General features: G+C 41.1%; 1 protein-coding gene across 50 annotated transcripts in view; it reads left to right on the forward strand.

Moving 5' to 3' along the window:
- The window catches only part of NRXN3 (neurexin 3), a 1,474,105-nt gene that overhangs the window by 1,289,553 nt on the left and 160,295 nt on the right, over nucleotides 1–24,257 (forward strand). For 32 of the 50 annotated variants that reach the window (XM_060757672.2, XM_067462933.1, XM_067462945.1 and 29 more), the window contains one exon: nucleotides 14,155–14,462. In XM_060757672.2, coding sequence (XP_060613655.2) covers nucleotides 14,155–14,462 — 308 coding nt within the window. Of the gene's footprint in view, nucleotides 1–11,965; nucleotides 12,023–14,154; nucleotides 14,463–24,257 lie in introns of all 50 variants that reach the window. The other 18 variants (XM_067462930.1, XM_067462932.1, XM_067462927.1 and 15 more) reach the window with 1 other exon arrangement.

Below are 24,257 nucleotides of genomic sequence, written 5' to 3' on the forward strand. Positions count from 1 at the left end.
GCCTAAATGTAACTGTTAGTCCTTACTAGAATAGACCCATTGAATCCATGGGATCTACTAAGTTCTGACTTAACACATATAACTAGCTGGGCCCAAGACCCCCCCCCTCGATGGACTGTCACCTTGTCGTGGTGAGGGGGCTTGCGTGTTCCGATGAACCTGTAGGCACAACAACTGGAGTCGTGCACTCCCAGGAGTGGCTGCGGGGGAGGTTCCAGACCAAGCACAGTCTGAAGACCCAAAGACCTCAACGGCGGAGCAGGCGGAGGATAACATGGTACATGTTACAACGGCTGCGAAGGCGGAAGAAGGCTGCAACAGACTGAGAAGCCACGGTCATTGTGTTAAACTACATCACCAGTGGAACCTCACTCTGTGAAGTCTGTGTGTTGATCAGTTGTGCACTGACCCCCACACATTAAAAAAATCCACGCACAGGCGTCTTCCAAAGAAAATAAAAACCAACCAACCAAAGTCCCATGGCGATCAGCGAGTGGCGACGGGGGCAGGACTGTGAAATCTGGAAGCCCCTAGTCACAGACTGGCACATGGGCGGTGGGTACGGACTCAGTCGTTCTACCTCAAGGTCCGAGGCAGTTGAGTAGTTCGGCAGCTGTATCCGCGACTGAGCAGCCCTATTGAGGACCCACTCTGCTCACCCCACATGGGGAGGGGGCTAGAAAAGGTGCCCCAAACATAGTCTGCCTCACTCATCCCTGACTGGACTGCCGCGTCCAGTGGGGTCACCACCCTGCGGCCAAAAAAGAAAAATGAACTTCGGTACGTGGAACGTACGGACTCTGATGGACAACAGTGGCAGTGAACGCCCCGAACGCAGAACTGCCATCATTGCAAGGGAGCTGGGATGCTTCAACATCGACATAGCAGCCCTTCAGGAGACCCGGAGAGCAGGAGAGGGACAGCTGAAGGAAGAAAAAGGAGGCTACACCTTCTTCTGGAAGGGACTGCCCGAAAAAGACCAAAGAATGCACGGAGTTGGCTTCGCCATCAGAAATGATCTGGTGAAACATCTGTCCGAAGCACCCACTGGCATCAACGAACGACTCTCAACCCTCCGAATCGATCTTGCCAAAAACCAACGGGCAACCATCATAAGTGCCTATGCTCCAACACTAGATGCTGACGAAGACATCAAGGAGAAATTCTACTGTCAGCTGGACACCGTCCTATCCGGGATACCTAAGGAGGACAAAATCATCCTCCTGGGGGACTTCAATGCAAGAGTCGGGCGAGACTTCGACTTGTGGCCAGGGACCATAGGAAAAGACGGGGTTGGAAACAGCAACTCAAATGGCATCCTGCTTCTCACCAAATGTGCGGAGCACAACCTGGTCATCACCAACACGCTCTTCCGCCAGAAAAACAAGTTCAAGACATCATGGAAGCACCCCCGGTCAAAGCATTGGCACCTCTTAGACTATGTAATCACACGCGCCAGAGACCGCCGTAACGTGCTCCTCACAAGAGCCATGATAGGTGCTGACGACTGCTGGACTGACCACAGGCTAATTCGATCCTCGATGGCTATCAAGATCGCCCCCAAGCGCAGACTCCAAGGAAGGAAGACAAGGCGCAAAATGAACACCCAAGCCCTTCAGGAGCCCTCCAGACGAGCCCATCTCCAAACAGCACTCAAGGACCATCTACCCATAGAACACCCCGAAAATGTTGAGGAACATTGGAACAAACTGAAGACCTCCATCATCCAAGCCTGCGAAGAAACTATTGGATACCAAGCCAAGAAACATCAAGACTGGTTTGATGAAAATGACATCGAGATCCAACAGCTAATTGACAAGAAAAGGAAAGCCTTCCAAGCATGGCAGAGAGACATCAACTGTGCTGCTAAGAAAAAGATCTATGCTAGTGCAAAAGCTGAGGTCCAAAGAAGGACAAGAGAACTCAAGAACATCTGGTGGACAAAGAAGGCCGAAGAAATCCAACACCTGGCAGATACCCATAATGCTCAGGGATTCTTCAAAGCCACAAAGGTAATCTATGGACCAAGAAACCATGGCATACAGCCTCTACGCTCATCAGATGGAACCAAACTCCTGAAGGACCAAAACTCAATTGCACTACGCTGGAAAGAACACTACCAAAGCCTCCTGAACCGCAGCTCCAATGTGGCCGAAGAGGTCCTCTCACAAATCCCACAACAACAAACCAGGGACGAGCTTGCAGCACTGCCTAGTTTGGAAGAAGTCAGCAATGCCATCAGCCAACAGAAGAATAACAAAGCCAGTGGACCAGATGGGATCCCTGCTGAAATCTTTAAAGAGGGAGGATCTGAGCTAACACACCAACTCCACCAGCTCATAGAAAAAGTGTGGGTGACCGAGAAAATCCCAGCAGATTTCAAGGATGCCACCATCATCAACCTCTTCAAAAAAGGGGAAAGAACAGACTGCGGAAACTATCGAGGTATCTCCCTTCTAACCTCCGCTGGGAAAATCCTCGCAAGAATCCTTGCAAACCGCCTCCTGCCCCTCTCAGAAGACACCCTCCCAGAATCCCAGAACGGCTTCCGCCCCTCCAGAGGAACCGTGGACATGATCTTCACTGCACGACAACTCCAAGAAAAATGCAGGGAACAAAACCAACCCCTGTACATGGCATTCATCGACCTTGCAAAGGCATTTGACACAGTGAATCGCAGCGCTCTCTGGACCATCCTCCACAAAATCGGGTGCCCTAACAAATTTGTGAACATCCTGCGGCTCCTCCATGATGACATGATGGCAACAGTTTTGGACAGCAGTGGCTCCCAAAGTGACCCATTTAAGGTGGAATCCGGTGTCAAACAGGGATGTGTTATCGCCCCAACTCTATTCCCCATCTTCATCGCTATGATACTTCACCTTGTTGATGGGAAGCTTCCCACCGGAGTGGAAATAATCTATCGGACAGATGGCAAGCTATTCAACCTCAGCAGACTGAAAGCCAAAACCAAGGTTACAACAACATCTGTTATAGAACTCCAGTATGCTGATGACAATGTCGTCTGTGCGCATTCAGAAGAAGATCTACAAGCCACTCTCAACACCTTCGCAGAAGCATACGAGAAGCTCGGCCTGTCACTGAACATTGAGAAAACCAAGGTGCTGTTCCAGCAGTCGCCAGCCAATCCCTCTCCAATGCCAGTAATACAGCTTAATGGCGTAACATTAGAAAATGTGGACCATTTCCGCTACCTTGGCAGCCACCTCTCCACCAAAGTCAACATCGACGCCGAAATACAACACCGCCTGAGCTCTGCAAGTGCAGCATTTTCCAGAATGAAGCAGAGAGTGTTTGAGGACCGGGACATCCGTAGGGAGACCAAGGTGCTTGTCTATAAAGCCATTGTCCTCCCAACCCTGCTATATGCCTGTGAGACGTGGACAGTCTACAGACGTCATATGCAACTCCTGGAACGATCCCATCAGCGCTGCCTCCGGAAAATCCTGCAAATCTCCTGGGAAGACAAGCGGACAAACGTCAGTGTGCTGGAAGAAGCAAAGACCACCAGCATTGAAGCAATGGTCCTCCAACATCAACTCCGCTGGGCCGGCCACGTTGTCCGGATGCCTGACCACCGTCTCCCAAAGCAGTTGCTCTACTCCGAACTTAAGAACGGAAAACGGAACGTTGGTGGACAGGAAAAGAGATTTAAAGATGGGCTGAAAGCCAACCTTAAAAACTCTGGCATAGACACTGAGAACTGGGAAGCCCTGGCCCTTGAGCGCTCCAGCTGGAGGACAGCTGTGACCAGCAGTGCTGCAGAATTCGAGGAGGCACGAGTGGAGGGTGAAAGAGAGAAACGTGCCAGGAGGAAGGCGCGTCAAGCCAACCCCGACCGGGAACGCCTTCCACCTGGAAACCAATGCCCTCACTGCGGAAGAAGATGCAGAGCAAGAATAGGGCTCCACAGCCACATACGGACCCACAGGGAAATCCATAATGGAAGACCATCTTACTCGTCCAACGAGGGATCGCCTAAGTAAGTAAAAGTAAGTAAGTAACTAAGTTCTGACTTAACACATATAACTAGCTGGGCCCAAGAATTGGAATTAGAGACTCGAGTTAACATCTTGTTTGCTTTCTTATTTCTGGTGTTAACCACTAATAGTTTAAGGTTTAGCTGACCTAGAAGCTCTAAGAGCCTGGGAAAAGATCAAAGTTGAATAAATAGAAGACCCACATGAGCCATCTAATCCAACCCCCTTCCATACAGGAGAAGCACAATCAAAGTACCCCCGACAGATGGCCATCTAGCCTCTGTTTAAAGGCTTCCAAGGAAGGAGCTTCCACTACACTCCGAGGCAGAGATTTCCTCTGCTGAACAACTTGCACAGTCATTTTTTTTTGGGGGGGGGGGGGGTTGCACAAGCTGAAAAAAAAATCCCACTAAGAAAGCTATTAAGAGAGTACATTTGTCCAATGGCTGGCTTATCAAGGGACGGATGAGAGCAGGCAAATAAGGATGCCTCAGCTGGTTGAATGATAATGATGATTATGGAGAAAGTCACACAAATAAAGAAACTGGATGGGATGCTACTGTTGTCTAGTGGCTGTAATGCAGTCATTTTTTTTCCAGATCTTACCTGTGAACCTACTAGTTAGTTCTCAGTGAGACACTATTTTGCATCTTCTACCTTTGTTCTTCAACATGTAAATAATGAGGGTGATCACTAGCCCTGAAGAGATTACTCAGTTGTCTGATGCATCCCTTAATTGATGTCTTCTAGCTCAGTTTCCTATGGAGTCAGATGTTGGAAATTGGGCCTCTGCCCAACATTAAAATGTACCACAATGCCCCAAAGTGATGCCACATCCAGTACGTCAGCCCATTTAGGACATGTATGCAGTTTCCCAGTTCCAGCTACTGTTGATATGTCCACAATCTAGAAAAAAATGAGTTGGAGGAACAAACCCAACCAGGCAGTTTTACCAGACATTCAATCCCAGCATTCAGCTGATACTGAATTGAGGTACTGATTGAGTCCTAGACTGATACAAATATGAAACATATTGGACAAAATCATACATAGTATATCCTACACCAAGCCTAGTGCATTTTCATCTCCCTTGCTATACCGCTATGTCTTGAATGAGTTAAAAAAATGAGGAGTTTCATGTAGCTCTTTTAAGTTACCATGCATAACTGGTACCCATTCATTTTGCATGGGTACATTAATAGATGTGCAAGCTTGCCTCAAATTATTATACAATTTTCACATATTGTTACTAACAGGTACACATATATACACAGAGATACAAACATATTAATAATTATTGACCTAGAACTTCACAATCCGGCTTGACAACAGATGTTAAAAGGTTAAATCGTTTTAGATTAAAAAGTGAATAACTTTCTTTTGCTAATCTCAAATAAAAAGTCCCTTTAACACAAAGGACAATGATAACCTTGCTTTTGTTAAAACCAGTGCATGCCTGATGCTGTGATGAAGCTCATGTGCTTGAGAAACTCATCCTTGTTTTGCACATTGTCCCCTTCTCCTCTGTAGTGTCACTTTTCAGTTTGGTTTTTTATTCCATTGCTTCCCCCAGCCTGAGATAAGCATGTTGAAGCACTTTCTTTACATGTTTCAAATGTTAAAATTCTGAGATTAATATTTGTGTGGATGGTGATCGTGTGATGGTGGTGGTGGTGATGATGATGATGATGATGATGATGAACTGTTAAAAGGCAATCTCATGTGGGATCTAAAAAAAAAACTATATCAGCAATCTTACATATTCCTAGGAAGCATAGGGGTGAGGTGGGAGGTCATTGATATATGTTGTCAGTTGAGAAGAGAAGCTGGTGTAAGCATTTTTGTATTGTTGACCATATTATGCAGTATGTTATAGAAAATGTTTCTATATGATAATGTTTAATATATATATTTTTGAAGTTGTGATTACTACTACACATGGGTATCAGTGGGGGTGTACCATCCATGTGCCCACCTGTCATTTATTCAGTCATCTACACGTGCCAGCCCATCCAGTCATTCATTCATTTCCTGATGCATCAAGAAAGTCTTATGTCAGAAGACCTCATAAAAATGATGAGTGAAAAGCTAGATAGCTGTCAAAATGTAACATGATAAATTGATAGATGCTTAGTTCGGTGGGTCAATCTATCAAAAAGACAAGAGACAGAGGAGCTATCTGCCAGCTATAATGGACCTCCAGTGGAATAATTTACAATTAATGCAATGGTTGAAATTTCGGAAGGTTAGGTGTCCTTGAGTCACAATTCCATCTCTAGGAAGGATATAATTAAGTATTGAAAGGCTGTTTGATTTGTAAAGGAAGATAAGAGGAAATGTAAACCTTTTTTTGCAAGAAAAGTTAAGATTGTACAGTGTGAAGACAAATAGATACAAAGAGGTGAAGCATATAGGATAAATTTACAGTTCAAGTGGATTAATTTGCATAGTCCAAGTGAATTATTTCTGTAATTTTCAATACCAATGCAAGGCCAATTGTCCCATTAAATAAACTACCATATGCACTTTTATTTAGAATCAGAACCCATTGAAAACAATACCATGTTTTCTCAGAAAACATCTGAGTAAACATGCCTAAGGCTGTATTCTGTTGAACTGTCAGTAGAATTGATTCTAGTCATACAAATAAGTCTTGTTTTCCTGTAGGACTAATATTTTAACTACATCTTAACTGGGAAACAGAAGTTATATTCAATGTATTTGGAGCCACAGGTATACAAAAATGACTCAGTGCAAGCATTTGTGGAAAAGGGCAAATATGAAATCAGCCCCCACACATTATATTATATACAGACAGCCCACCAAACTTCTGGGTTTAATTTTTGCAAATCCGATTTGCTACTGTCTCCATTGCTGCCAGATGCAATTTTTATAGGCTTGTGAAGCTGAAAGACACAACACGACTTGTAAGTCCTTATTCAAATGGTGTAGACCAGCAGTCGAGGCTGGGAGATGGAGAGAGATTGGAAGAAACTGAGACATGGAGATTGACATGCTGCCATACATTGACCAGGTGAAATAGATATACATGTAGTACACAGGAACAGGAGGGGTAGATTGAGGAAGAGCGGGTCCCACACAATATGGCCACTTCGGCTACCTCCATGTGCCTCCTGCTCCTCTTCTGTCTCCTCCTTGTGTCTCTATTTCCCCTGAGCAACACTGATAACACCACCAGCTGGAGAACACAAGGCTGAGGTGGCAGCAGTGGCTCTGAGAAATATATTCATTTCACTGTGCAGGAGCACAGGGACTACAGAACAAGAAGGAGGCAGTGGTGAAGCCAATGCCTTCATAGAAACATTACCCGGATCTGCCTCTTGTAATCAGGAAAAGATGAGATGGAGTGGCAGAGGATGGAGAGGCATAGCCTCAGGTTAGATCATGATAATGACATCTAGACTTGAGCACCTCCTCAAGAAGAAGAGATGCTGAGGGATCACTGGCAACCTCTATGCCAGTGATTCTTAACCTGTGGGTCCCCAGATGTTTTTGCCTACAATTCCCAGAAATCCCAATCAGTTTACCAGCTGTTAGGATTGCTGGGAGTTGAAGACCAAAACTTCTGGGGACCCACAGATTGAGAACCACTACTCTATGCCTTGGGTATCATGTGAGGATGAGTGGAGAGGAAGGGAAGGCAGAAACATTAAGTCTCTTTTGCTCAGTGTTGTTGTCAGCCAAGAAAGAACAAGGGAAGGAGCTTTTCAGGCAAAGGTATAGGCACTCACAGCAACATGTTCTGGCTCAACGAGACAGCATGTTAAATCTGGTTGGGAGGGGGCACTAAGAAGTTCATAGAAGTTTATTTAATTTCATGGGGATCCTGTTCCCCTAATCCCTGCAAAAGTGGAAGGCTGACTTGCCACCTCGTCAGACAGCTGGCAGCAGAAGGAGATAGGTGGTGGTCTGCTTCACTGCAAGGTGTGAGGAATCTGGTGCTCATGCCTCACATTGCTTGCCTCACTGGGAGAGTGAACACATGGGAGAAAGTGTAGAGTGCATGTGATGCATGCGGCTTCCCCTCATAGAATGGGTGACATTGGAAGCCTGCTGAGGTGGCACTCTGGTTCCATCCCTCTGCACCCACGGAACCGGCACAACGTCATTTGATAGGAGCTGGCCAGCTCCATTGGTGGCCAGGGCTAGATCAGCCAAATCTAGCCCCCTATGATGAGGTCATAACATACACCATGGCTGCATTGGCTCTGCTGCTCATTATTGCTATATTTGAGGATGAAGATGGGGCTGAAGGAGAGCTATAAAGAGATAGATCATAAGCCTCCAGTGTGAGGTGCTTGGGAAACTAAGGACCCATTTACACCACACAGTTATAGTACTATGATTCTTCTTGAACTGCTGTTGGTATGATCCTGTGAAATCTTGGGATTTGCAGTTTAGGAGGAAATACTAAGAAATCTCAGCAAGAGATCTCTATAGCCTTACCAAACTAAAAATCCCAGGATTCTATAGGCAATTGCAGTTTACACAAAATCATAGAACTAATAGTGTGATATGAATGGCTCTGAGAACAGAAAATCATCACTAGTGACTCCATTTGGAAAGACAACCTTGGGCCACTGCATGGGTCACCTGTGACTTTACATGTCTGCCAACAAGCCTGATGCAGGGCATAATTGGTGCAAGGATCTGGTTCAGCTGCTGTTGACCTCTGTTTTGTGGGTTGGCCCAGATAAAGCAATAACAATGAAATTTGAAGAAAAAAAACCATGAGAGTGTCCAGCCTTAGGCAGGCTCTTGATGAATTTCCTAATACCAGCAGTGCCTAACCCCTAATATAAATGTCCTGCTTTGCTGTATGGGAGTGGAAATATACATGTTCTTGGTATCAATCTTTGGCTTGTTTTTTTTTTCTTCCTCAGCCTAAAAGAACAGGGTAAATCATGAAATAATTCAAAATTCTGTCTGTGTATGTGTGTGTGCATGTGTGTGTGTGAAGTTTTAGGAAATAGCTTGGACCCTGCATCTGTAGCTGCCCTGAAATCAAAATCCATAAACTATTACCATCTATCAGTTTCTGGTTCCAGAATTCTCTGTTTAGCAGTTTTAGATATGAAAAGCTGCTTATCCAGAATACAGGTTTGCTCTAGGCTCATGTCCAAATCCATCAGAGCATTATGAACCAGATTAATGCATTCTCTATTGCAGTGGCTATTCTGATGTACAGGGTGGTGGGTTTTTGTTGTTATTTTTAAAGATTTCCCCTGACATTTTATCAATAGGAAAACAAGATAATATAGATATTTAGGGATGGATCTTAAACTAAATCAAATGTGTACAGATGTAAACTGAATAGTAAACCTGATAGAATATCTCCAAGCAATGCTGGCCTCTTTGTTTATTGGTTTAACTGTTATAATCCATAATAAGGGACTCACAAGCTATATCATTCAAATGCATATGGCCACAGCACAGTGAGATAATAAAGGAGGGATTGTTGAAAATTGAGAATATCTTGGAAAAAAGAAAGTTGAATTGCCTTATTTTTAAGTTGTGTTCCTTTTTTTAACGCCGCGAGTCACTTTGCATATCAATCAAGAGATAGAAGCAGGATATAAATAAACAATAATATGATAATTTAGCCCATAAGAACAAGTTGTGTAGAGTTAGCCAACAGCAAAAGCAAGAGGTCTGACATGACATATTTCAGCTATGCATGTTTTCTCTCCACATTTTTCTTTCTTTTTGCCCATTGTTTTCCACGTGGTCATTCAAGCAGAGATCCTTCATGTAGGAATTTTCTCTTAAAAACAGGTCTCCCTAGAGAGATGTCATTGTCCTTTTAGCAAACATATATTCAAAGCTAGTGCTGTGTTCTAAACTGGAGCGGTGCAATGTGTTACTGGCCTTGTCTTCAGCCCTTGCACTGAAAGAACACATGTCTCAAAAGGAAAACACAAGGACCTTGGTCAGTTTTCTGTGAACTGAGTCACCTTCCTGGGAGGAGTGTGGCTAGCATATTAGAAGTAGTGATACACATGTCATGATCACATAAAGTCAAATAATAAAATAAAATAGGCTTTCTATTGAAACTTGTGAATTATTTTTATGCTACCCATCCTGGAATCCCTAAATAGGCCAAAGTCTCACTAGGTTGACTTACAGGCAAAACATAACTTTATCAAGTTCTGCTTTCATTCAATTCCTCATAAGCTTACACTCTTAAGGATTTCCTACCAACTAACTGGGAAGAGCAGAAATTCTTCATGAAACACATTCTGATCTATCTTTGATACTATTTGCTCGGTCTCCTCCCTAGCTTTTCAAACCAAATTTATCTAGGGCAAATTAGGTTCTTGGTCCACACCATACTTTCTAGAAACAAGCCATTTCTGATTATTCAGAGCAGCCACACTCCATTTGGGTCAAGAATTCTGAAAGGAAAATTCATCAAGTACAGTTTTTCTTCTTTAAAATCTATCACTGCTATAAATAGAATTGACATACATATATAACCGCTATAACTTGTCCATCTTGTAGTAATCTCCAGTTTGGGTACAAGATTTCCTCCTGTCTTCTCAGACCTCTAAAGGAATGGGGAGTCTGTAATTAATGGAATACAACTCCTCTTCTGCATTTCACATAGACGTGCTCAGCTGGAGTTGAGACTCAAGCTAGCATTCCTCTGCCATGAGCAGAAAAGTGAGGGAAAATCTAGGTAAAGTCTAATTTCCAGAAATGAAGAAAGGAGATCATAACATTGGTTGAGGTGACAGAATCAGCCACTTTTTAGTCCAAGAAAAATAACAAAATGAAAGCCCTGGAGTTACCTCTTTGGCTATCTGGATATTTAGTCTTTGAACTACAAAGGAAAGGATTGATATGACCTCAAGAAAGAGTGGAAGAGAAGCATAGGTAAGGTCACTGTCTCCAGTTTTGTCAGCTTTCCTTACCCAGATCAAAAGGCCTGAGGGAAAAGAAATACCTGTCAATATATACTATAAAGGCTGGTTAAGCTTCCTTCAGCTGTCCAAATTTGGCTTTCAAAGACTCTGATTAGCTTTTCTTACTAGGGGAATTCCTCCCATGCCCTCACAAACATACACAGAACGTTTGTCTTTTCCAGTCCTTGACAGTTTGTCTGAAATGCATCTCCTTACATGGACTGCATAGCTATTCTGGGCAAAGGCCAAAAAATACTAATAGGGACAATCTTCTTCCAAAAGTAATGGCAGAGCATGATATGTCAAAATGTTTGCCTCCAGTTTTACTCCCCTTGCTAATGCCACCCCATGGTACGGAGTGGTATGGATGTAAAAAAAATGTTTTAACTGTGGGAATTGCACTTCCAGAAGAAGGAATTTGTAAATGGGATTTTATGGCCCATTTTAATGAGAGCCCATCATGTGATAACTATGGCTATCATGTCATTATTTGAAAAATAATTGCTGTGAATAGAAGTCTGTTATTATAATCATCTACTATCTAATAATGGATGAAAAGAAAGATTACAACGAGTGCAATTATTTTTATATAAAACCATTAAGCCTTGCCAAAACTGCTATTCTCCCACATATAGATAGCAGCAATGTGCCATTGTTGTAACAATGTGTAAGAAATTCACATCATGAGGAAAGAAATGGCTAGGATCAGCCCAAAGAAGGAACAGGAGAGGAGTTCACAAAATTAAGGTTTTGTTGTTTTCTGAGAGAACACTACCTCAACCCTTTCATTTTTAAGTTGTTACTTTTGCATCTGTTACACAAAACCATCTTGCTAAAGTCTAGAAATTTTTTTTGCAATGGCAGTGGTGTGCACTGAGGGATGTGCACTTCATGCTGTCTCATACTCTAGGCATTTCACATACACATCCAATTTTACTTGGTTAGCTAGGGTCCTCCTTGGGGAATAGGAACTCCTTTCAGATACATTTCTTCTCTTGTCCCCATTCTCTTCCCCATGATCCATCCTGTCACCATTAGATGATGCAACACCGCATCACCACTTGACTTCGAGACCTGCCACGACGACAAAAATTGGTGAGCTCCCCCTCCTATTCTGAACTGCTTTGACCACTGGCTATGAGGGAATGGAGAGTGGGGTCTAGGCTCTGGCTTGCTATATGATGGCGTTTGGCATTGATAAGAGTAGAGTAATGAAAGAAAGTGGTGAGTGTGCAGGGATGAAGGGCAGGGAGGTGGGCAGGTGTGAGAAGCTGTGAGAAGAGCTAGGTTGAATGAACCAAAATTGGTGCAATCTGCTTTGCTTTCAAAAACATAGCCAGTGTAATTCCATGTTCGATATCCATTTGCATTTAGCATACTTTGAGAGCTCAAACTTAGGCAAATGATATAAAATAAGGCTAGGGTGAGTTCACATTACTGGGGTTTATTGTGTGAAAATTGTAGCTGTCATATAATTAATTTAATATATAAAAATGTGGTACATATTTCCTCATCTTGACAGTGTCCTGTTGATGATGGTTGAGGGACAAGAGAGAAGTGGGCATTACCCTTTAAACTAATGGTGTGAGCTCATCTTTTATTGTATTTTGGAAAAAGAACTAATACAAATTTGTGGGGCCCATGCAGTCTTCCTGCTTTCATTGAACAAGAGTCAGGAAACAACATTTTGATCTCAAGGAACTCAGTTAATTTGACCATATTCCTTTCAGTAGCTCATGGGAAGGTAGGTATCAAAAGCAGGCAGTCATGGACGAAATCCGCTTCCCTAAAAATATACCCCATTTTCTCACACTACATGAGAAGTGGGGAGAGTGAAATCTATTAGATACATTCAGCCTCTAAATCTGCAGTTGTGATCTGGAAAGGCGCTAACCCCCCTCATAATATTGTCACTTTCACCATAGCCCCCCCCCCCCCTTCATGATAAGGTATATTTTTTCATTAGCAGAAGTGACTTCCAGTCATTTCTTGTTTTGATCAAGAACTTTTCCTGGGAACAGAAGAAGGGAACAAAAACATGGCAAAATAATTAATCCATCCTCTGTAGAAGGCACAGGCAGTAAGCAAAAAAAAAATACCTCCTCAAATTTGAGGGGAGGGTGAAGTTATAAAGGGTATGACCCTCTAAGACCTGATGGCAGGTACATGCTCCTCTTAACCTTTGCCCCCTCCTTGTCCTAAAGAAAGAGAACAGGTTTAGAAGAAATTCTGTGTAACAGTGAGATTTACATTGGGTCTTTAGTGGGGATCTGGTTTAATATCCTCAGACCCCATCTTAAAATGGCCTTCAAGGTGGACAACTTGTTATTGGCCAAGGCTGGGTGCATCATCTGTTGGCAAACCTGAATCTGAGAATGGACACTTCACATTGAGGTGGGTGTAGGGGATAACAGGCAGGGGTCTACTAGAACATTCCCTCCTTTTCAATTGTTTATGTGGTGGAACCTTTTTGAATGGTGTAATATCCCACCTGATGTCTGAAGTCATATATCCAAGACACAGTTGTGTTTTGTGGACAAAAATGAGCACTGTAGATTTACTTGTGTGCAATAATTCATTATGAATTTTTCTTTTCCACAGCAGAGATCATCCAATAATAGTGTTGATTTCAAATATTTATTATAACTAGATTCTGATTTTTTCATCCTTAAGTGTAGCTATTATAGGTTTTAAGGAGTCATACATATGTTCATCTCTTGACACATATCTGTGTTTTTCATCCTTTGCCAAATCATAGGACAGGACTTAATTTCTGCTCTGTCCATTCAAGGATCCAGGTTTTTGTTTTGTGGGATTTTTTCTTTACATTCTGGAGTAACTAAAATCTAGGGAGGTTTTGATATTTGGATAAATTCTTTCTCAAGTTCCAAATTAATGCAGCACCTATTTTCAGACAAGTAGTGAGTTGGATGGAAAAATTTGGAGTGAAATAAGATTTTGGGCAAAAAATCTCTTGAATGCAATTCTGTTTATCAAGAAGATCTGGATCCATTGTTTTGTTGCTCAGGCTTATCATGTGTGTAACACATCAAAACAGTTATTTATAGTACTGCATTCCTACCATTCAACCACCACAATTGCCACCACCACTGTCATCAGGAAACTTGTTCTGATCTTCAGTCCATTTCAACCAGGACTCAACATAAAAGGGATTTGAAAAAGCAGAATTATTCCTGGCAATAATGTTGTTCACCCCCTTCACTTAGGACGACAGTTAACGATCTTCAACACCCAGGCGCAAATAGCCATTGGAGGAAAAGACAGAGGGCGTCTCTTCCAAGGCCAGCTCTCCGGTCTCTATTATAACGGTCTAAAAGTACTGAACATGGCAGCAGAGAACAACCCCAACATCAAGATCAATGGAAGCGTCCGGCTCGTTGGAGAAGTGCCGTCCATCTTGGGAACAGCGCCTACAACATCCATGCCACCAGAGATGTCTACCACTGTCATGGAGACCACCACTACTATGGCCACTACCACAACTCGAAAAAACCGTTCCACACCCACCATTCAGGTGAGTCATTTGATTTGTACATACCCTGATTTTATTTTCTTTATTCTTTGCAATATTTGTGGTTTTTAAAGTTTCAAACAGCCATAAAATCCAGTCGAGAATTTGACCTGTTTTAGATTTGATATGTTTTCTTCTTGTTGTGGGTATGAAATAGCAGGGACAGTATTTTGGGATATCTCTGAGGACTCCACTTTATGTTTATATGTATGGTGGACAACTGGAGTTGAAGTGTGTAATTTGAAAAAGAGTGAAGGACCAGGATTGTATATCCTAAAAAGGCCAGTAATGGCAATGCTGATTATTGCTTTTCAAGTGTGTTTCTTGATTATTGTTTAAGATTTTGTCAGAGAGAATTGCAGTGTTCAAGGTGAGTTGTTCTTGAACCAAGCTTTAGACAAACTAACATTAAAGTGGGAATTGTCAGACAGTTGCTTCAAAATTCAAGGATCATTCAATCAGATGCTTTTGTAATGCGTAATGGCCCTTATTGTCAAGCAAGCATGCATTTATGTTCTTACTATAGCCTCATTAAGCCTGTAAGAGGCTACACAGATTTTCAGTGTGTCTTTTAAATAATAATGGTTGAGTAATTACTTATTTTAAATTGCTATATCTTGCTTTTCCAGTGCAGTATACATTAAACTCCTAAAACAATGAAGCAAGCAGTGTGACTCCCTTCATCCACCATATCTAGGAAAGCTCTAAAGCTTGGTTTTAATTTATTTATTTATTTATTTGATGCATTTATTAACCGCCATTCTCAGCCCATTAGGGCGACTCATGGCGGTGTACAATACATATAAAAGACAATTTACAAAGAGGCCAATTACAACAACATATAAACTATACAACAATTACAGACTACACTAAAAATCCGCTTCGTCTTATAGTGGAATCATAACCAGTCTCGTATTCCTTGTTCCATTCCAGTCATTAATGAAAAAAAAATAGATGTCCTCTTAAATGCAGAGTGTTTAGACGCCACCAGTAGAGGCTAATGGCTTTGATGTGAATGGAGTGCTGAATTTGAAATTTAAAGGAGACATCAAAAGTGATGAACACATTTTGGGAAATACCCCCAGTCTTCAGGAACAAGAGGTTCCAGAGGTGACAGCAGGGGTGGGGGTGGGGAATGAGCACCACAGAACAGGGTTTCCCATATTTTGTCACCTTATGAATTCTTGGAAGTACAAAGTAAAGGGTCTTTGTGGAACATTTCTAATCTTGAGCTGAATTATAGAAAGAATTTTAGGAACCTGCTCCCAAATCCAAATCCATTTTTATATCTTAGAACAAGCATTTTGAATTCTGAATAGAAGTAAATAGGCAATTAAACTAAGTGAAAGAAAATAGTAGCAGGGGATAGGTAAACATTCTCCAGAAACATTTTTTCAAAACATTCCTGCAGGGAGGACTGGAACCACCACAGAGTGGCGTATCTAACCATAGTTGATGGTATTCAATGCCTCTGAGAAATGCTGCAGAATCTATAGGGACACATTCCTGCTGTCTAATTCCCAGAGGCACTTATCAGTCTCAATGCCATAAACAGAACAGATGCTATTAGGGCAATAAATCTGCTTAGGGTTTAGTCTGAACTTTAGAAGTACTTTAAGAAACGTATCCAATATGCTAAATAATAAATAAATAATGTGCTTCACAAAATAGATTTAGTACCTTCAATAGCTCTTTCTAAAGTTCAGCCTAAAAGCTACAGAAGATTCACTCACCTGTTCACATGGGAACCAGACTCTCCCTATTTGTGTCCATAATATACAATGACACTTACAGAAGTGGTGCAACCTATTTCCCTCTGGGATGCAGTTTATGGAGATTGTCATCATGAGTGTCTACGCCACTCTGCTTGCCATACCTATAGCTCTTTTGCGTAATGAAAACCTAGGTGGCTGTGAATCAGCTCAAATTATTGTTATTATTATCCCTAAATTACTGCTAACTTCAAATGAGTCTGCATTTTATAAAGTCTTCAGGCAGAGTCATCCACATCTAATTTGGGTTGTGAATCACTGTGAAAGATTTGGAATGTCTTTCCTTATTTGGATATTCTACATGGTCATGAAAAATAAAATCATAGGCTGGATTCTGCTCTTAGTTCATAATTTAATCAAACTCTGTAAAATTTTATTAAGCTCCTTCCAATTATATCAGTACCACCCAACCAAGTTTATTCCATTTAGTGAAAGAGCCCCATCCAGATGTTTTCTTGGAGGTTTTAGCATCCTCTACATGGGGACTTGCTAAACCTAAGACAGTCATTATGTTCTTTAAAAAGCATCGGGATGATTTAATAAAGTGTAGACTGGTCTCTAAAAACATGATTAGAGCAATGATTTCCTGGGTGCATCCACGCTATAATGAATGGTCTCATCTTGACTTATATTAAAGCAATAACTCTTAATACTTCACTCTTTCCCACTGAAAGAAAGATAAAAGTCAATATGCACTTCCATTACAATTCTCTGTTTGTCAAGAGCAGGTCAGTTTATTGCTGTCATAGAGCACAATAATTCTTTCTTCCATTCATTCACCCTCTGTTGCCTGTTTTTGGTCAAAAGATATTTAGCCACTTGTGCTCCTTCTACTTTTATCAATTTTATACTAATCTATGCAATGCTTTTGAGATGAAAATTTAAAAAACCAGTAGAGTTGTTCAGCTCTATCTGCACAACCTGTATTGTGTGTAGGTTCAGCATCATAAAGAAGCATACTTGGGGAGCTGCTAGCACCCAGGGAGGGCCAATCTCTGAGATCTATGTCGTGCTCCATTTTTAAAATTTACAGAGGATATCTCCATCTTTATTTCTCTTGGCATTCTAGTGCTAAGTGGATTTGAGTTCCAATTTGGGATTTTATGCCAGGACTCTGGAGGTTAATATATGTTGGTGATGTTGGAGAGGTGACTTTCATTATCCTTTTGACAGACCAACCACTCCTACATGTGTGCATACATACACACAAACTAAAGATGGAGATAATATTTGGGAAAAATGTTTATCAATGATCAGTAATATGTATCTTGAGTATAAAAAAATCTGATGAGAAGTCCTGGACACTACAGGAGGGGAATTCAGCTGTTCATCTGCTTTGTGAAGATGGAGAAATAATGTGAACCTTTTTCAGATCAGGATAATCCAAATTGAACTTTGCTATGCACCTCTTCCACTGCCAATGAGTGCATGCTTCAGCCAAGTATATATAGACCCTTTCCCTTGGCCAATAACTATTTATAAGGATTCATGGGAATCCCATTGATTCTTCTCTATTTGGCACAAGGAGGTTAGGATAGGGAGGGTTTATGGAGACATAACAATCATGAATTTCCTCCATAACCCCTTCATATGTCATAACTTTCCCATCAAGAGATTGCAACATATGTAGAAACAGGGCAACATATAAATATGAAATAATTCTTCCACCTAAGATATGTAAACAGAGCACATGAGAATGTTAAACAAGGCTTTGGGCTGCCTTAGCTTGCACCTAATGAGAGATTGTTTTTTGGTTTCTTCTTCTTCTTAATATATTTAATATTTTAAATGAAATGGTAATTTAGGCTCCTTTGGTTGAAATAATACCTAGCTGATTCTTTGGAGACAATTAAGAATGTCAATAAATACCTGATAATTCCTTGTTTCATTGAATCATTAAATGGATCTCTTCATGCTTCTGACAGGCTAACAGTTCTGTGATCAGGTTTAGCTTAAGTGGATTGTATTAAAAAAAAAACTTCCGATGATATACAACCATAATCTATTTGTAACTACAGTGTGAGGGACCATTCTTTGCTGATAACTGTTGTGGTCTTCTAAATTAGAAAGCCTGTGCATGGTTATGCCAAGAGAGATTAGTGTAACAAAAATTGTTTTATCTACCTGGGATTTCATGACTTATGTGTACACTATTTAATGAAACACGCCTGTATCAGAATGACTAATAGAGCTGCTTGCTGACCCTGAGAAAAAATGCTGCTTTGACCTCTTCACACATGAGTTTGTTCTGCATTTGAGCTCTGGTGTTTTCAGAAATGGCATGTGTTGCCTTAAATTACTCTCACAGACCTCAGCCCCGACACACAAGATTCGCCTGTATTAACAATACCCTCATTGGGAATTCCACTTTGCCTCAATGCTATGCATTGAACACCGAGGCATTTGACTGCCATGCACTTAGACACTTAAACACTTTTACTTTTAGCTCCAGAATGACATGGGGTGCAGGCTGGGTCTTGACTAGGGCCATAATGCATCCCAATGAGGGAGGGATATTTTTCCTTAGGCAACATCTCAACAGAAGTCTTGTTTCTTTAGCTGTGGGTTTTGAACTTTGCTTGACCAGCTTTCTTAAGTAGCCAAAGATCTTGCCTAATTGGCCATGCCTGAGGTTGATAAAACAACAGATGCACTTCTCAGTTTTAGTTACCTGTTTAGTCTGCTTCTACTCTGAAAAATACTTAAAGAAGAAAAGTAACAACAATCATAACAATGGTTTCCTGGGCAACATTCCTCCCCCCCCCTCTTCCTCATCCTCATTGTTATACTATTTATGTATTTATTTCTCAAGTTAAATACCACTGCAGTGCAAAGGTATTGATTATTGAGCTGAACTATTTATTACAAATCAATCCATAAAGAGGATTTGCCAATGTCACTAAGCCTGCAATGCCCTAAATCCAAAAGCAAAGTCCATTTTTAAAAAAAATAACATTGTCCACCAAAATCAAGAAATGGTCAAACGAAACTGGACAAATGCAACATAGAATCAGATCAGTTGTAACTTTGTTGAGTCAAACTGTAAATCAAGCAACTCAGATCAGAACTGGAGTTTCCTGCCACCACCACCATTAGATTGCAGCATACTTAGTGAATAATTTAGAATATATGCAAAATTATATAAGTGGAAGAAAGATTCCCATCTTTTCTCCTTTAAGCCTCCTGTATCGCCTAGAAGAGTCACTGGCAAACTTCAACCCTCCAGATGTTTTAGACTTCAACTCCCACAATTCCTAACAACCAGTAGGCTGTTAGAAATCATGCGGGTTGAAGTCCAAAACACCTGGAAGGCTGATGTTTGCCCATGCCTGGCCTTAAAGCATCTCCAAATAAATTATTGAACATTGTGGACTGTGCCTTAAAATCTGCTGGAGGATTCTTGCACTGCTTTTATAAGTTCAACCTGACAGACATACTGCAGACACTCACTATGCTGGCCACTACACTCACAACAGGAAGAAAATAATGTATGTAAACAGGCTTAAAGGAGCATATCAGTAATAGCTGGCAACCCCCCCCCCCCCCGACAACCAGGAATATCGGAAACTATATGGACATTTGATTGGTACCTGAGGCATGTTTACTAGGCTTGTGCAGCCAGGATAAACTGCTATCTGTTTCAGTGTCCCAGATTGGGGAGGACAGAAATCAGTTTTTGATCCGGAGAGCTGAAAGATTTGTTTTTTATCCAACCCATTGGTGGCAACAGGGGGGACTTCCCAGGCTTTTCTTCCCATCATTTTAGGCATTGTTTGACCACATATCCTTCATTATGACCAAGAATTAAGATACCACTCTTTCTGCGATCCTTTTCCTTCTGTCTATAGAGGAGACTTGGATTTAATGCCTCACGCAGCTCTCTCTCTGCAGGAGGCAGTTTTCCAAGGCATTTTAAGGGGGCTTCCCACTCCCAGGGAGGAAAGAGGGATTGACCTGGAGGTACCTTGGGCTTCCTTTAAAAAGCCCTCCTGTCTCTTTTGATTTGGAGGCATCAAAAAGCAGAATTGGCTTCTTTGAATGCCCCCCCCCCCCCCTTGTGCTTCAATTTCCTTTCTACTTCCAAATCAAGAGAGAAGGCAGGGCTTAAGAAAATTCACTTCCTGGGATGCTTTTCCTTCTGGCAGCTGCCTCCCACCCCACACTCCGTGTGTAACCAAAAGAAACCAACAGCAGGCAGTTTTTGACAGCCACTGTTCTCTTGTAGATGATAAAAAATATGTGGTGGAGCCCATGCTGTTATGGGCTTTTGAAAAAGCCGAAGGCAAATTACCAAAATGAATCTGTTCACAAGCCTAATGCCTACACTGGCCACTAAATCTGCAGCCAGTCTGAAGCATAAATGATACAGACTGGTCCCAGACACAGCCAGCTATGCATGACCAAACCAGCTGGGGCTCCATGTTTGCATCACATGGTCTAGGTTGATCAAGACCTCATTGAACCTGCTGAATCTTACCCTCTGTGATATTGCTGCTGCCCCATCCAAACACCAAACTCCTGGACTTTGTGGGTGCCCCATTCTGACATTAGCAGAGGCACCCACGTGACCAGGAAAAAGGAAGGAAAATTACCCCTTCTTTCTTGCTGGTCACAGCAGAGACACACACAACAGCCAGGAGCTTGAACAGAATTCTGAATCTGGCTCGGAGCAGCAGCAACACAAGCATGTCCCATCCCCTTTTCCATGACTAATAAATGCAGAGAAAGGATGGTCAGCTGACATATCTGCACAGTGGAGCAGTCTGAATTGGACTTGATCCAGATATCTAGACTGCTCTGATAATTCCAGGTAATTAAAAAAATAAAAATAGGAAATAACACTACTTAAGATATCACAACTTTGTTTGACATCTTAAGTAACTTCATTACTTTGATATCTTAAGCCTTCATTAGCTTTTGAAATAGCAGAGTTTTCTGCCTTTTCTATCCTTTTTAAAATTTGAGATCAATCCCCCCAAAAATATTTATGGTGCTATGGTTTTAAATCTGACTGGATACCTATTTTCTGCATTATCTAGAAATTTATATCTTTATTATTACATTATAAGAAACCACATGTGTAGTTACAATACCTCATGTAAAGACTATACCTGCAATGAAACTTTTTTTATATATTATTCCTTGTTTGTAAGATTATTTTCTTTTGCATGAGATTTGGGGCTTAGAGGTCTCGGAATATACAAATCTCGAGATAGCACAAGAGTTCAATCCTTTTTGATGTCAAAGTTAGAAACCCTTAAAAAGGGGGGGGGGTCGCTCATGGGATATGGATGAAAAAAAATGGTTATACCAGCAAATTCAGTCAACATGTGATAAGAAATGAATAATAGAACTATGTGCTTTACAATGCTACAGGACTAAATGCCATGATAATGTGACATTCTCCTCCCCCCATGGGATAAAGTCCTAGGTCTTTGAAAGCTTATGTTACCAACTTTGTTCTCTCAGTTAGTCTCCAAGGTGCTATGAGATCACTTTGCATACTGATATTCCAGACTAACAGAGTTGTGCCTTTGGATGGATACGCTTAGTTTAGGTTACATGCCATAGGAGTTTTGATCAAGACATTTCCAGAAGACATTGTTCTAGGAGGACTTCTCTTCCAGAAATGGCTTGTTATGAAACGCACAAAGATTTGTCACTCTAATTAGCCCTAACTGTCAGGTAAAGAAAGATCTACTTGTCTCCTTCTGCAATTGCCAAAGTACTCTTTCCCTGTCTTAGAAAATAATTTTTGGAGAACAAAATTGCCCTCTAATTTACTCATTCCTTGTTATGGGTCTCCAGTGACATTTTCATCTGCTGACAGAAAAGTGCTTTGAAAAAAAGCTTGAAAGAGCTTGATTGGCTCACCTTTCAGGTCTTACTACACAAGACTATTCATGTCAGATTAAATTGTATTTTCTCCCCTTAGTAGTCCTTCTCTTAAAAGTTATGTCCTTTACACACACACTCACAGACAGACAGAAAGCCATTCTAGCCACAGACATTTTTGCTGATATACCAGTTTACTACTGTGGTTTGGTCTGTAGTGAAGCCATCATCAACCAATCTAATAAACAAAATCTGTTCCCATAAGTATGTTATGTGGGGAATAATAAAATCAAGTAGATGTAGCTTATTCTTGATCCATCTTTCCTTATTCTATGGGTTGCTAGAGGGACATTATATTGATGGGTGTCCTGTATGCAGTAACTAAATGAATAAGTTAAATTGATGCAGGTTTACCAGATGGGGTGGAAAGAATATTTGAAAATATTCAAAAACTAGTTTTTAAAGGATGAGAAATCCCTTATTAGAAGCATAATAAAGAGGTAAAGATCTTCCTAGTTCAGGACTTTCTTTATGCAAAAAAAAAAAAAAAAAACACCTGCACATAAATGGCAGAAATCAGATTTTAATTTCAGAAAATGTTAACAGGAATCTTTCTGTGCAAAAAAACAAACAAAAACAAAACGGCATCTTCTGCAACTTTTTTGTTCTGGTTTCTATGCAGAATGCGTTGTCTAAACTGAAAATGTTATTTTGGTTAAAAAAAACATGGTTTTGGACTAAATAGTCTTCAGATACTGTGCTGCTATTGGTGCTTCTCCCACAGTAAGGATGGAAATGGAATAATTATGTGTTTGAAGCTGCAAGAACGAAATCTACCAAGATTTGCATCCCAATTGACAATCCAGTGGTGAAGAGTACATGTGGGTAGGAGCTAAATTTGTCCTTTGCTATCATCCTTCCTGCTGGATTCTGATAATCATCTCAGGGTGTTATGTCACACCACAACCCTATCTTTCTGCTTTCACCAACTAAAACCCTGCAGTATTAAATAGGCATCCCCCCTCATCAAAGCCATTACTTTTATAATATATTTATTACAACATTTTAAAACCAGGTTTCATCCATAGGGATATGGGGGCAATATAGGAATATAATTAAAGCAATAATTAAAGCAATAAAGGCTCTAATCATGACATCAAGTCAAAGAAAAGCAGCAAAATAATAAAAATAGAACCAGCTAATCTTAAAATGTCTGGGCAAATTAAGAAACAGTGCTTCCACCCACACAATCCGGCACATGAATGCCTCTGGTACTGGCATTTTTCAACTAAATTATATCATGCAAATGCAAAGGATAGATAGTTGGGTTGAAAGATGCCACTCCACTGATGTAGAAAGAGACAACCTGGTGCTCTCAAGATGTTCAACTACAGTTCCCACACAATGTGCTATCTATGGGTTAAAGGTTTTATAATCCAGAAGACTTGGGACTTTATCCCATGCCCTAACCCCTGGTTTAAAACATTTCTAATCCATTGAGGGTACAATTTATGACAGCTCTTCCCACAATACAGGAGAAATTCCTCTCAGCTCTGTCAGGATTCATTAGGGAAACATCAGAAACAGTCATAAAAAAGAAAGAGGGGAAGAAGACAGTTAGAGATCATCTTCTGGACTCAGGAACTGGGATATAATTGGAGATAAGACCCTAAAACAGGTGAGATATGAGCTGTCAAATTTGCCTGGGTTGAATTGCTTCAGTGACAGGGAGTAAGGGGCATTCCTGTGGGCGGTCCCCTACCAAGCGTTGGCATTTCTCTCCCAAAATTCTGCTTCTGCCTGATATAGTATTTTTTAAAATATTTTTTAAAAAATAAAAATTAATGTAGTCATTCAACACACCAACATTTCAAAATATTTTTGATTTTTTTTGTGGTTTTGCTAGATTTTTAAATCTTGGACTTCTGCAATGAAGAATACTGAGATAGGAGAAGAGCCAGTATCCCCAGAGTGCTTTCTCTTTAATTGTTACTTCACACTGCTTTTTCCAGTCTTTCCCCCCATGTAAATGCAGGTCAGGAAGGCAGTAAGGGCTGAGTTCTTTAAGCTTCACAAATAACTTCCCCATATTGCAGTGCTTTTGTATGAGAAGTTAGGGGCATAATTGAAAAACAGAAGGAAAGAAGGAGCAATGAGCTTTGCCTAAAGAAAAGCTTTGTGATGCAAGACA

The sequence above is a fragment of the Anolis sagrei genome, chromosome 1, assembly GCF_037176765.1.
Source record: "Anolis sagrei isolate rAnoSag1 chromosome 1, rAnoSag1.mat, whole genome shotgun sequence".
NCBI lineage: Eukaryota > Metazoa > Chordata > Lepidosauria > Squamata > Dactyloidae > Anolis > Anolis sagrei.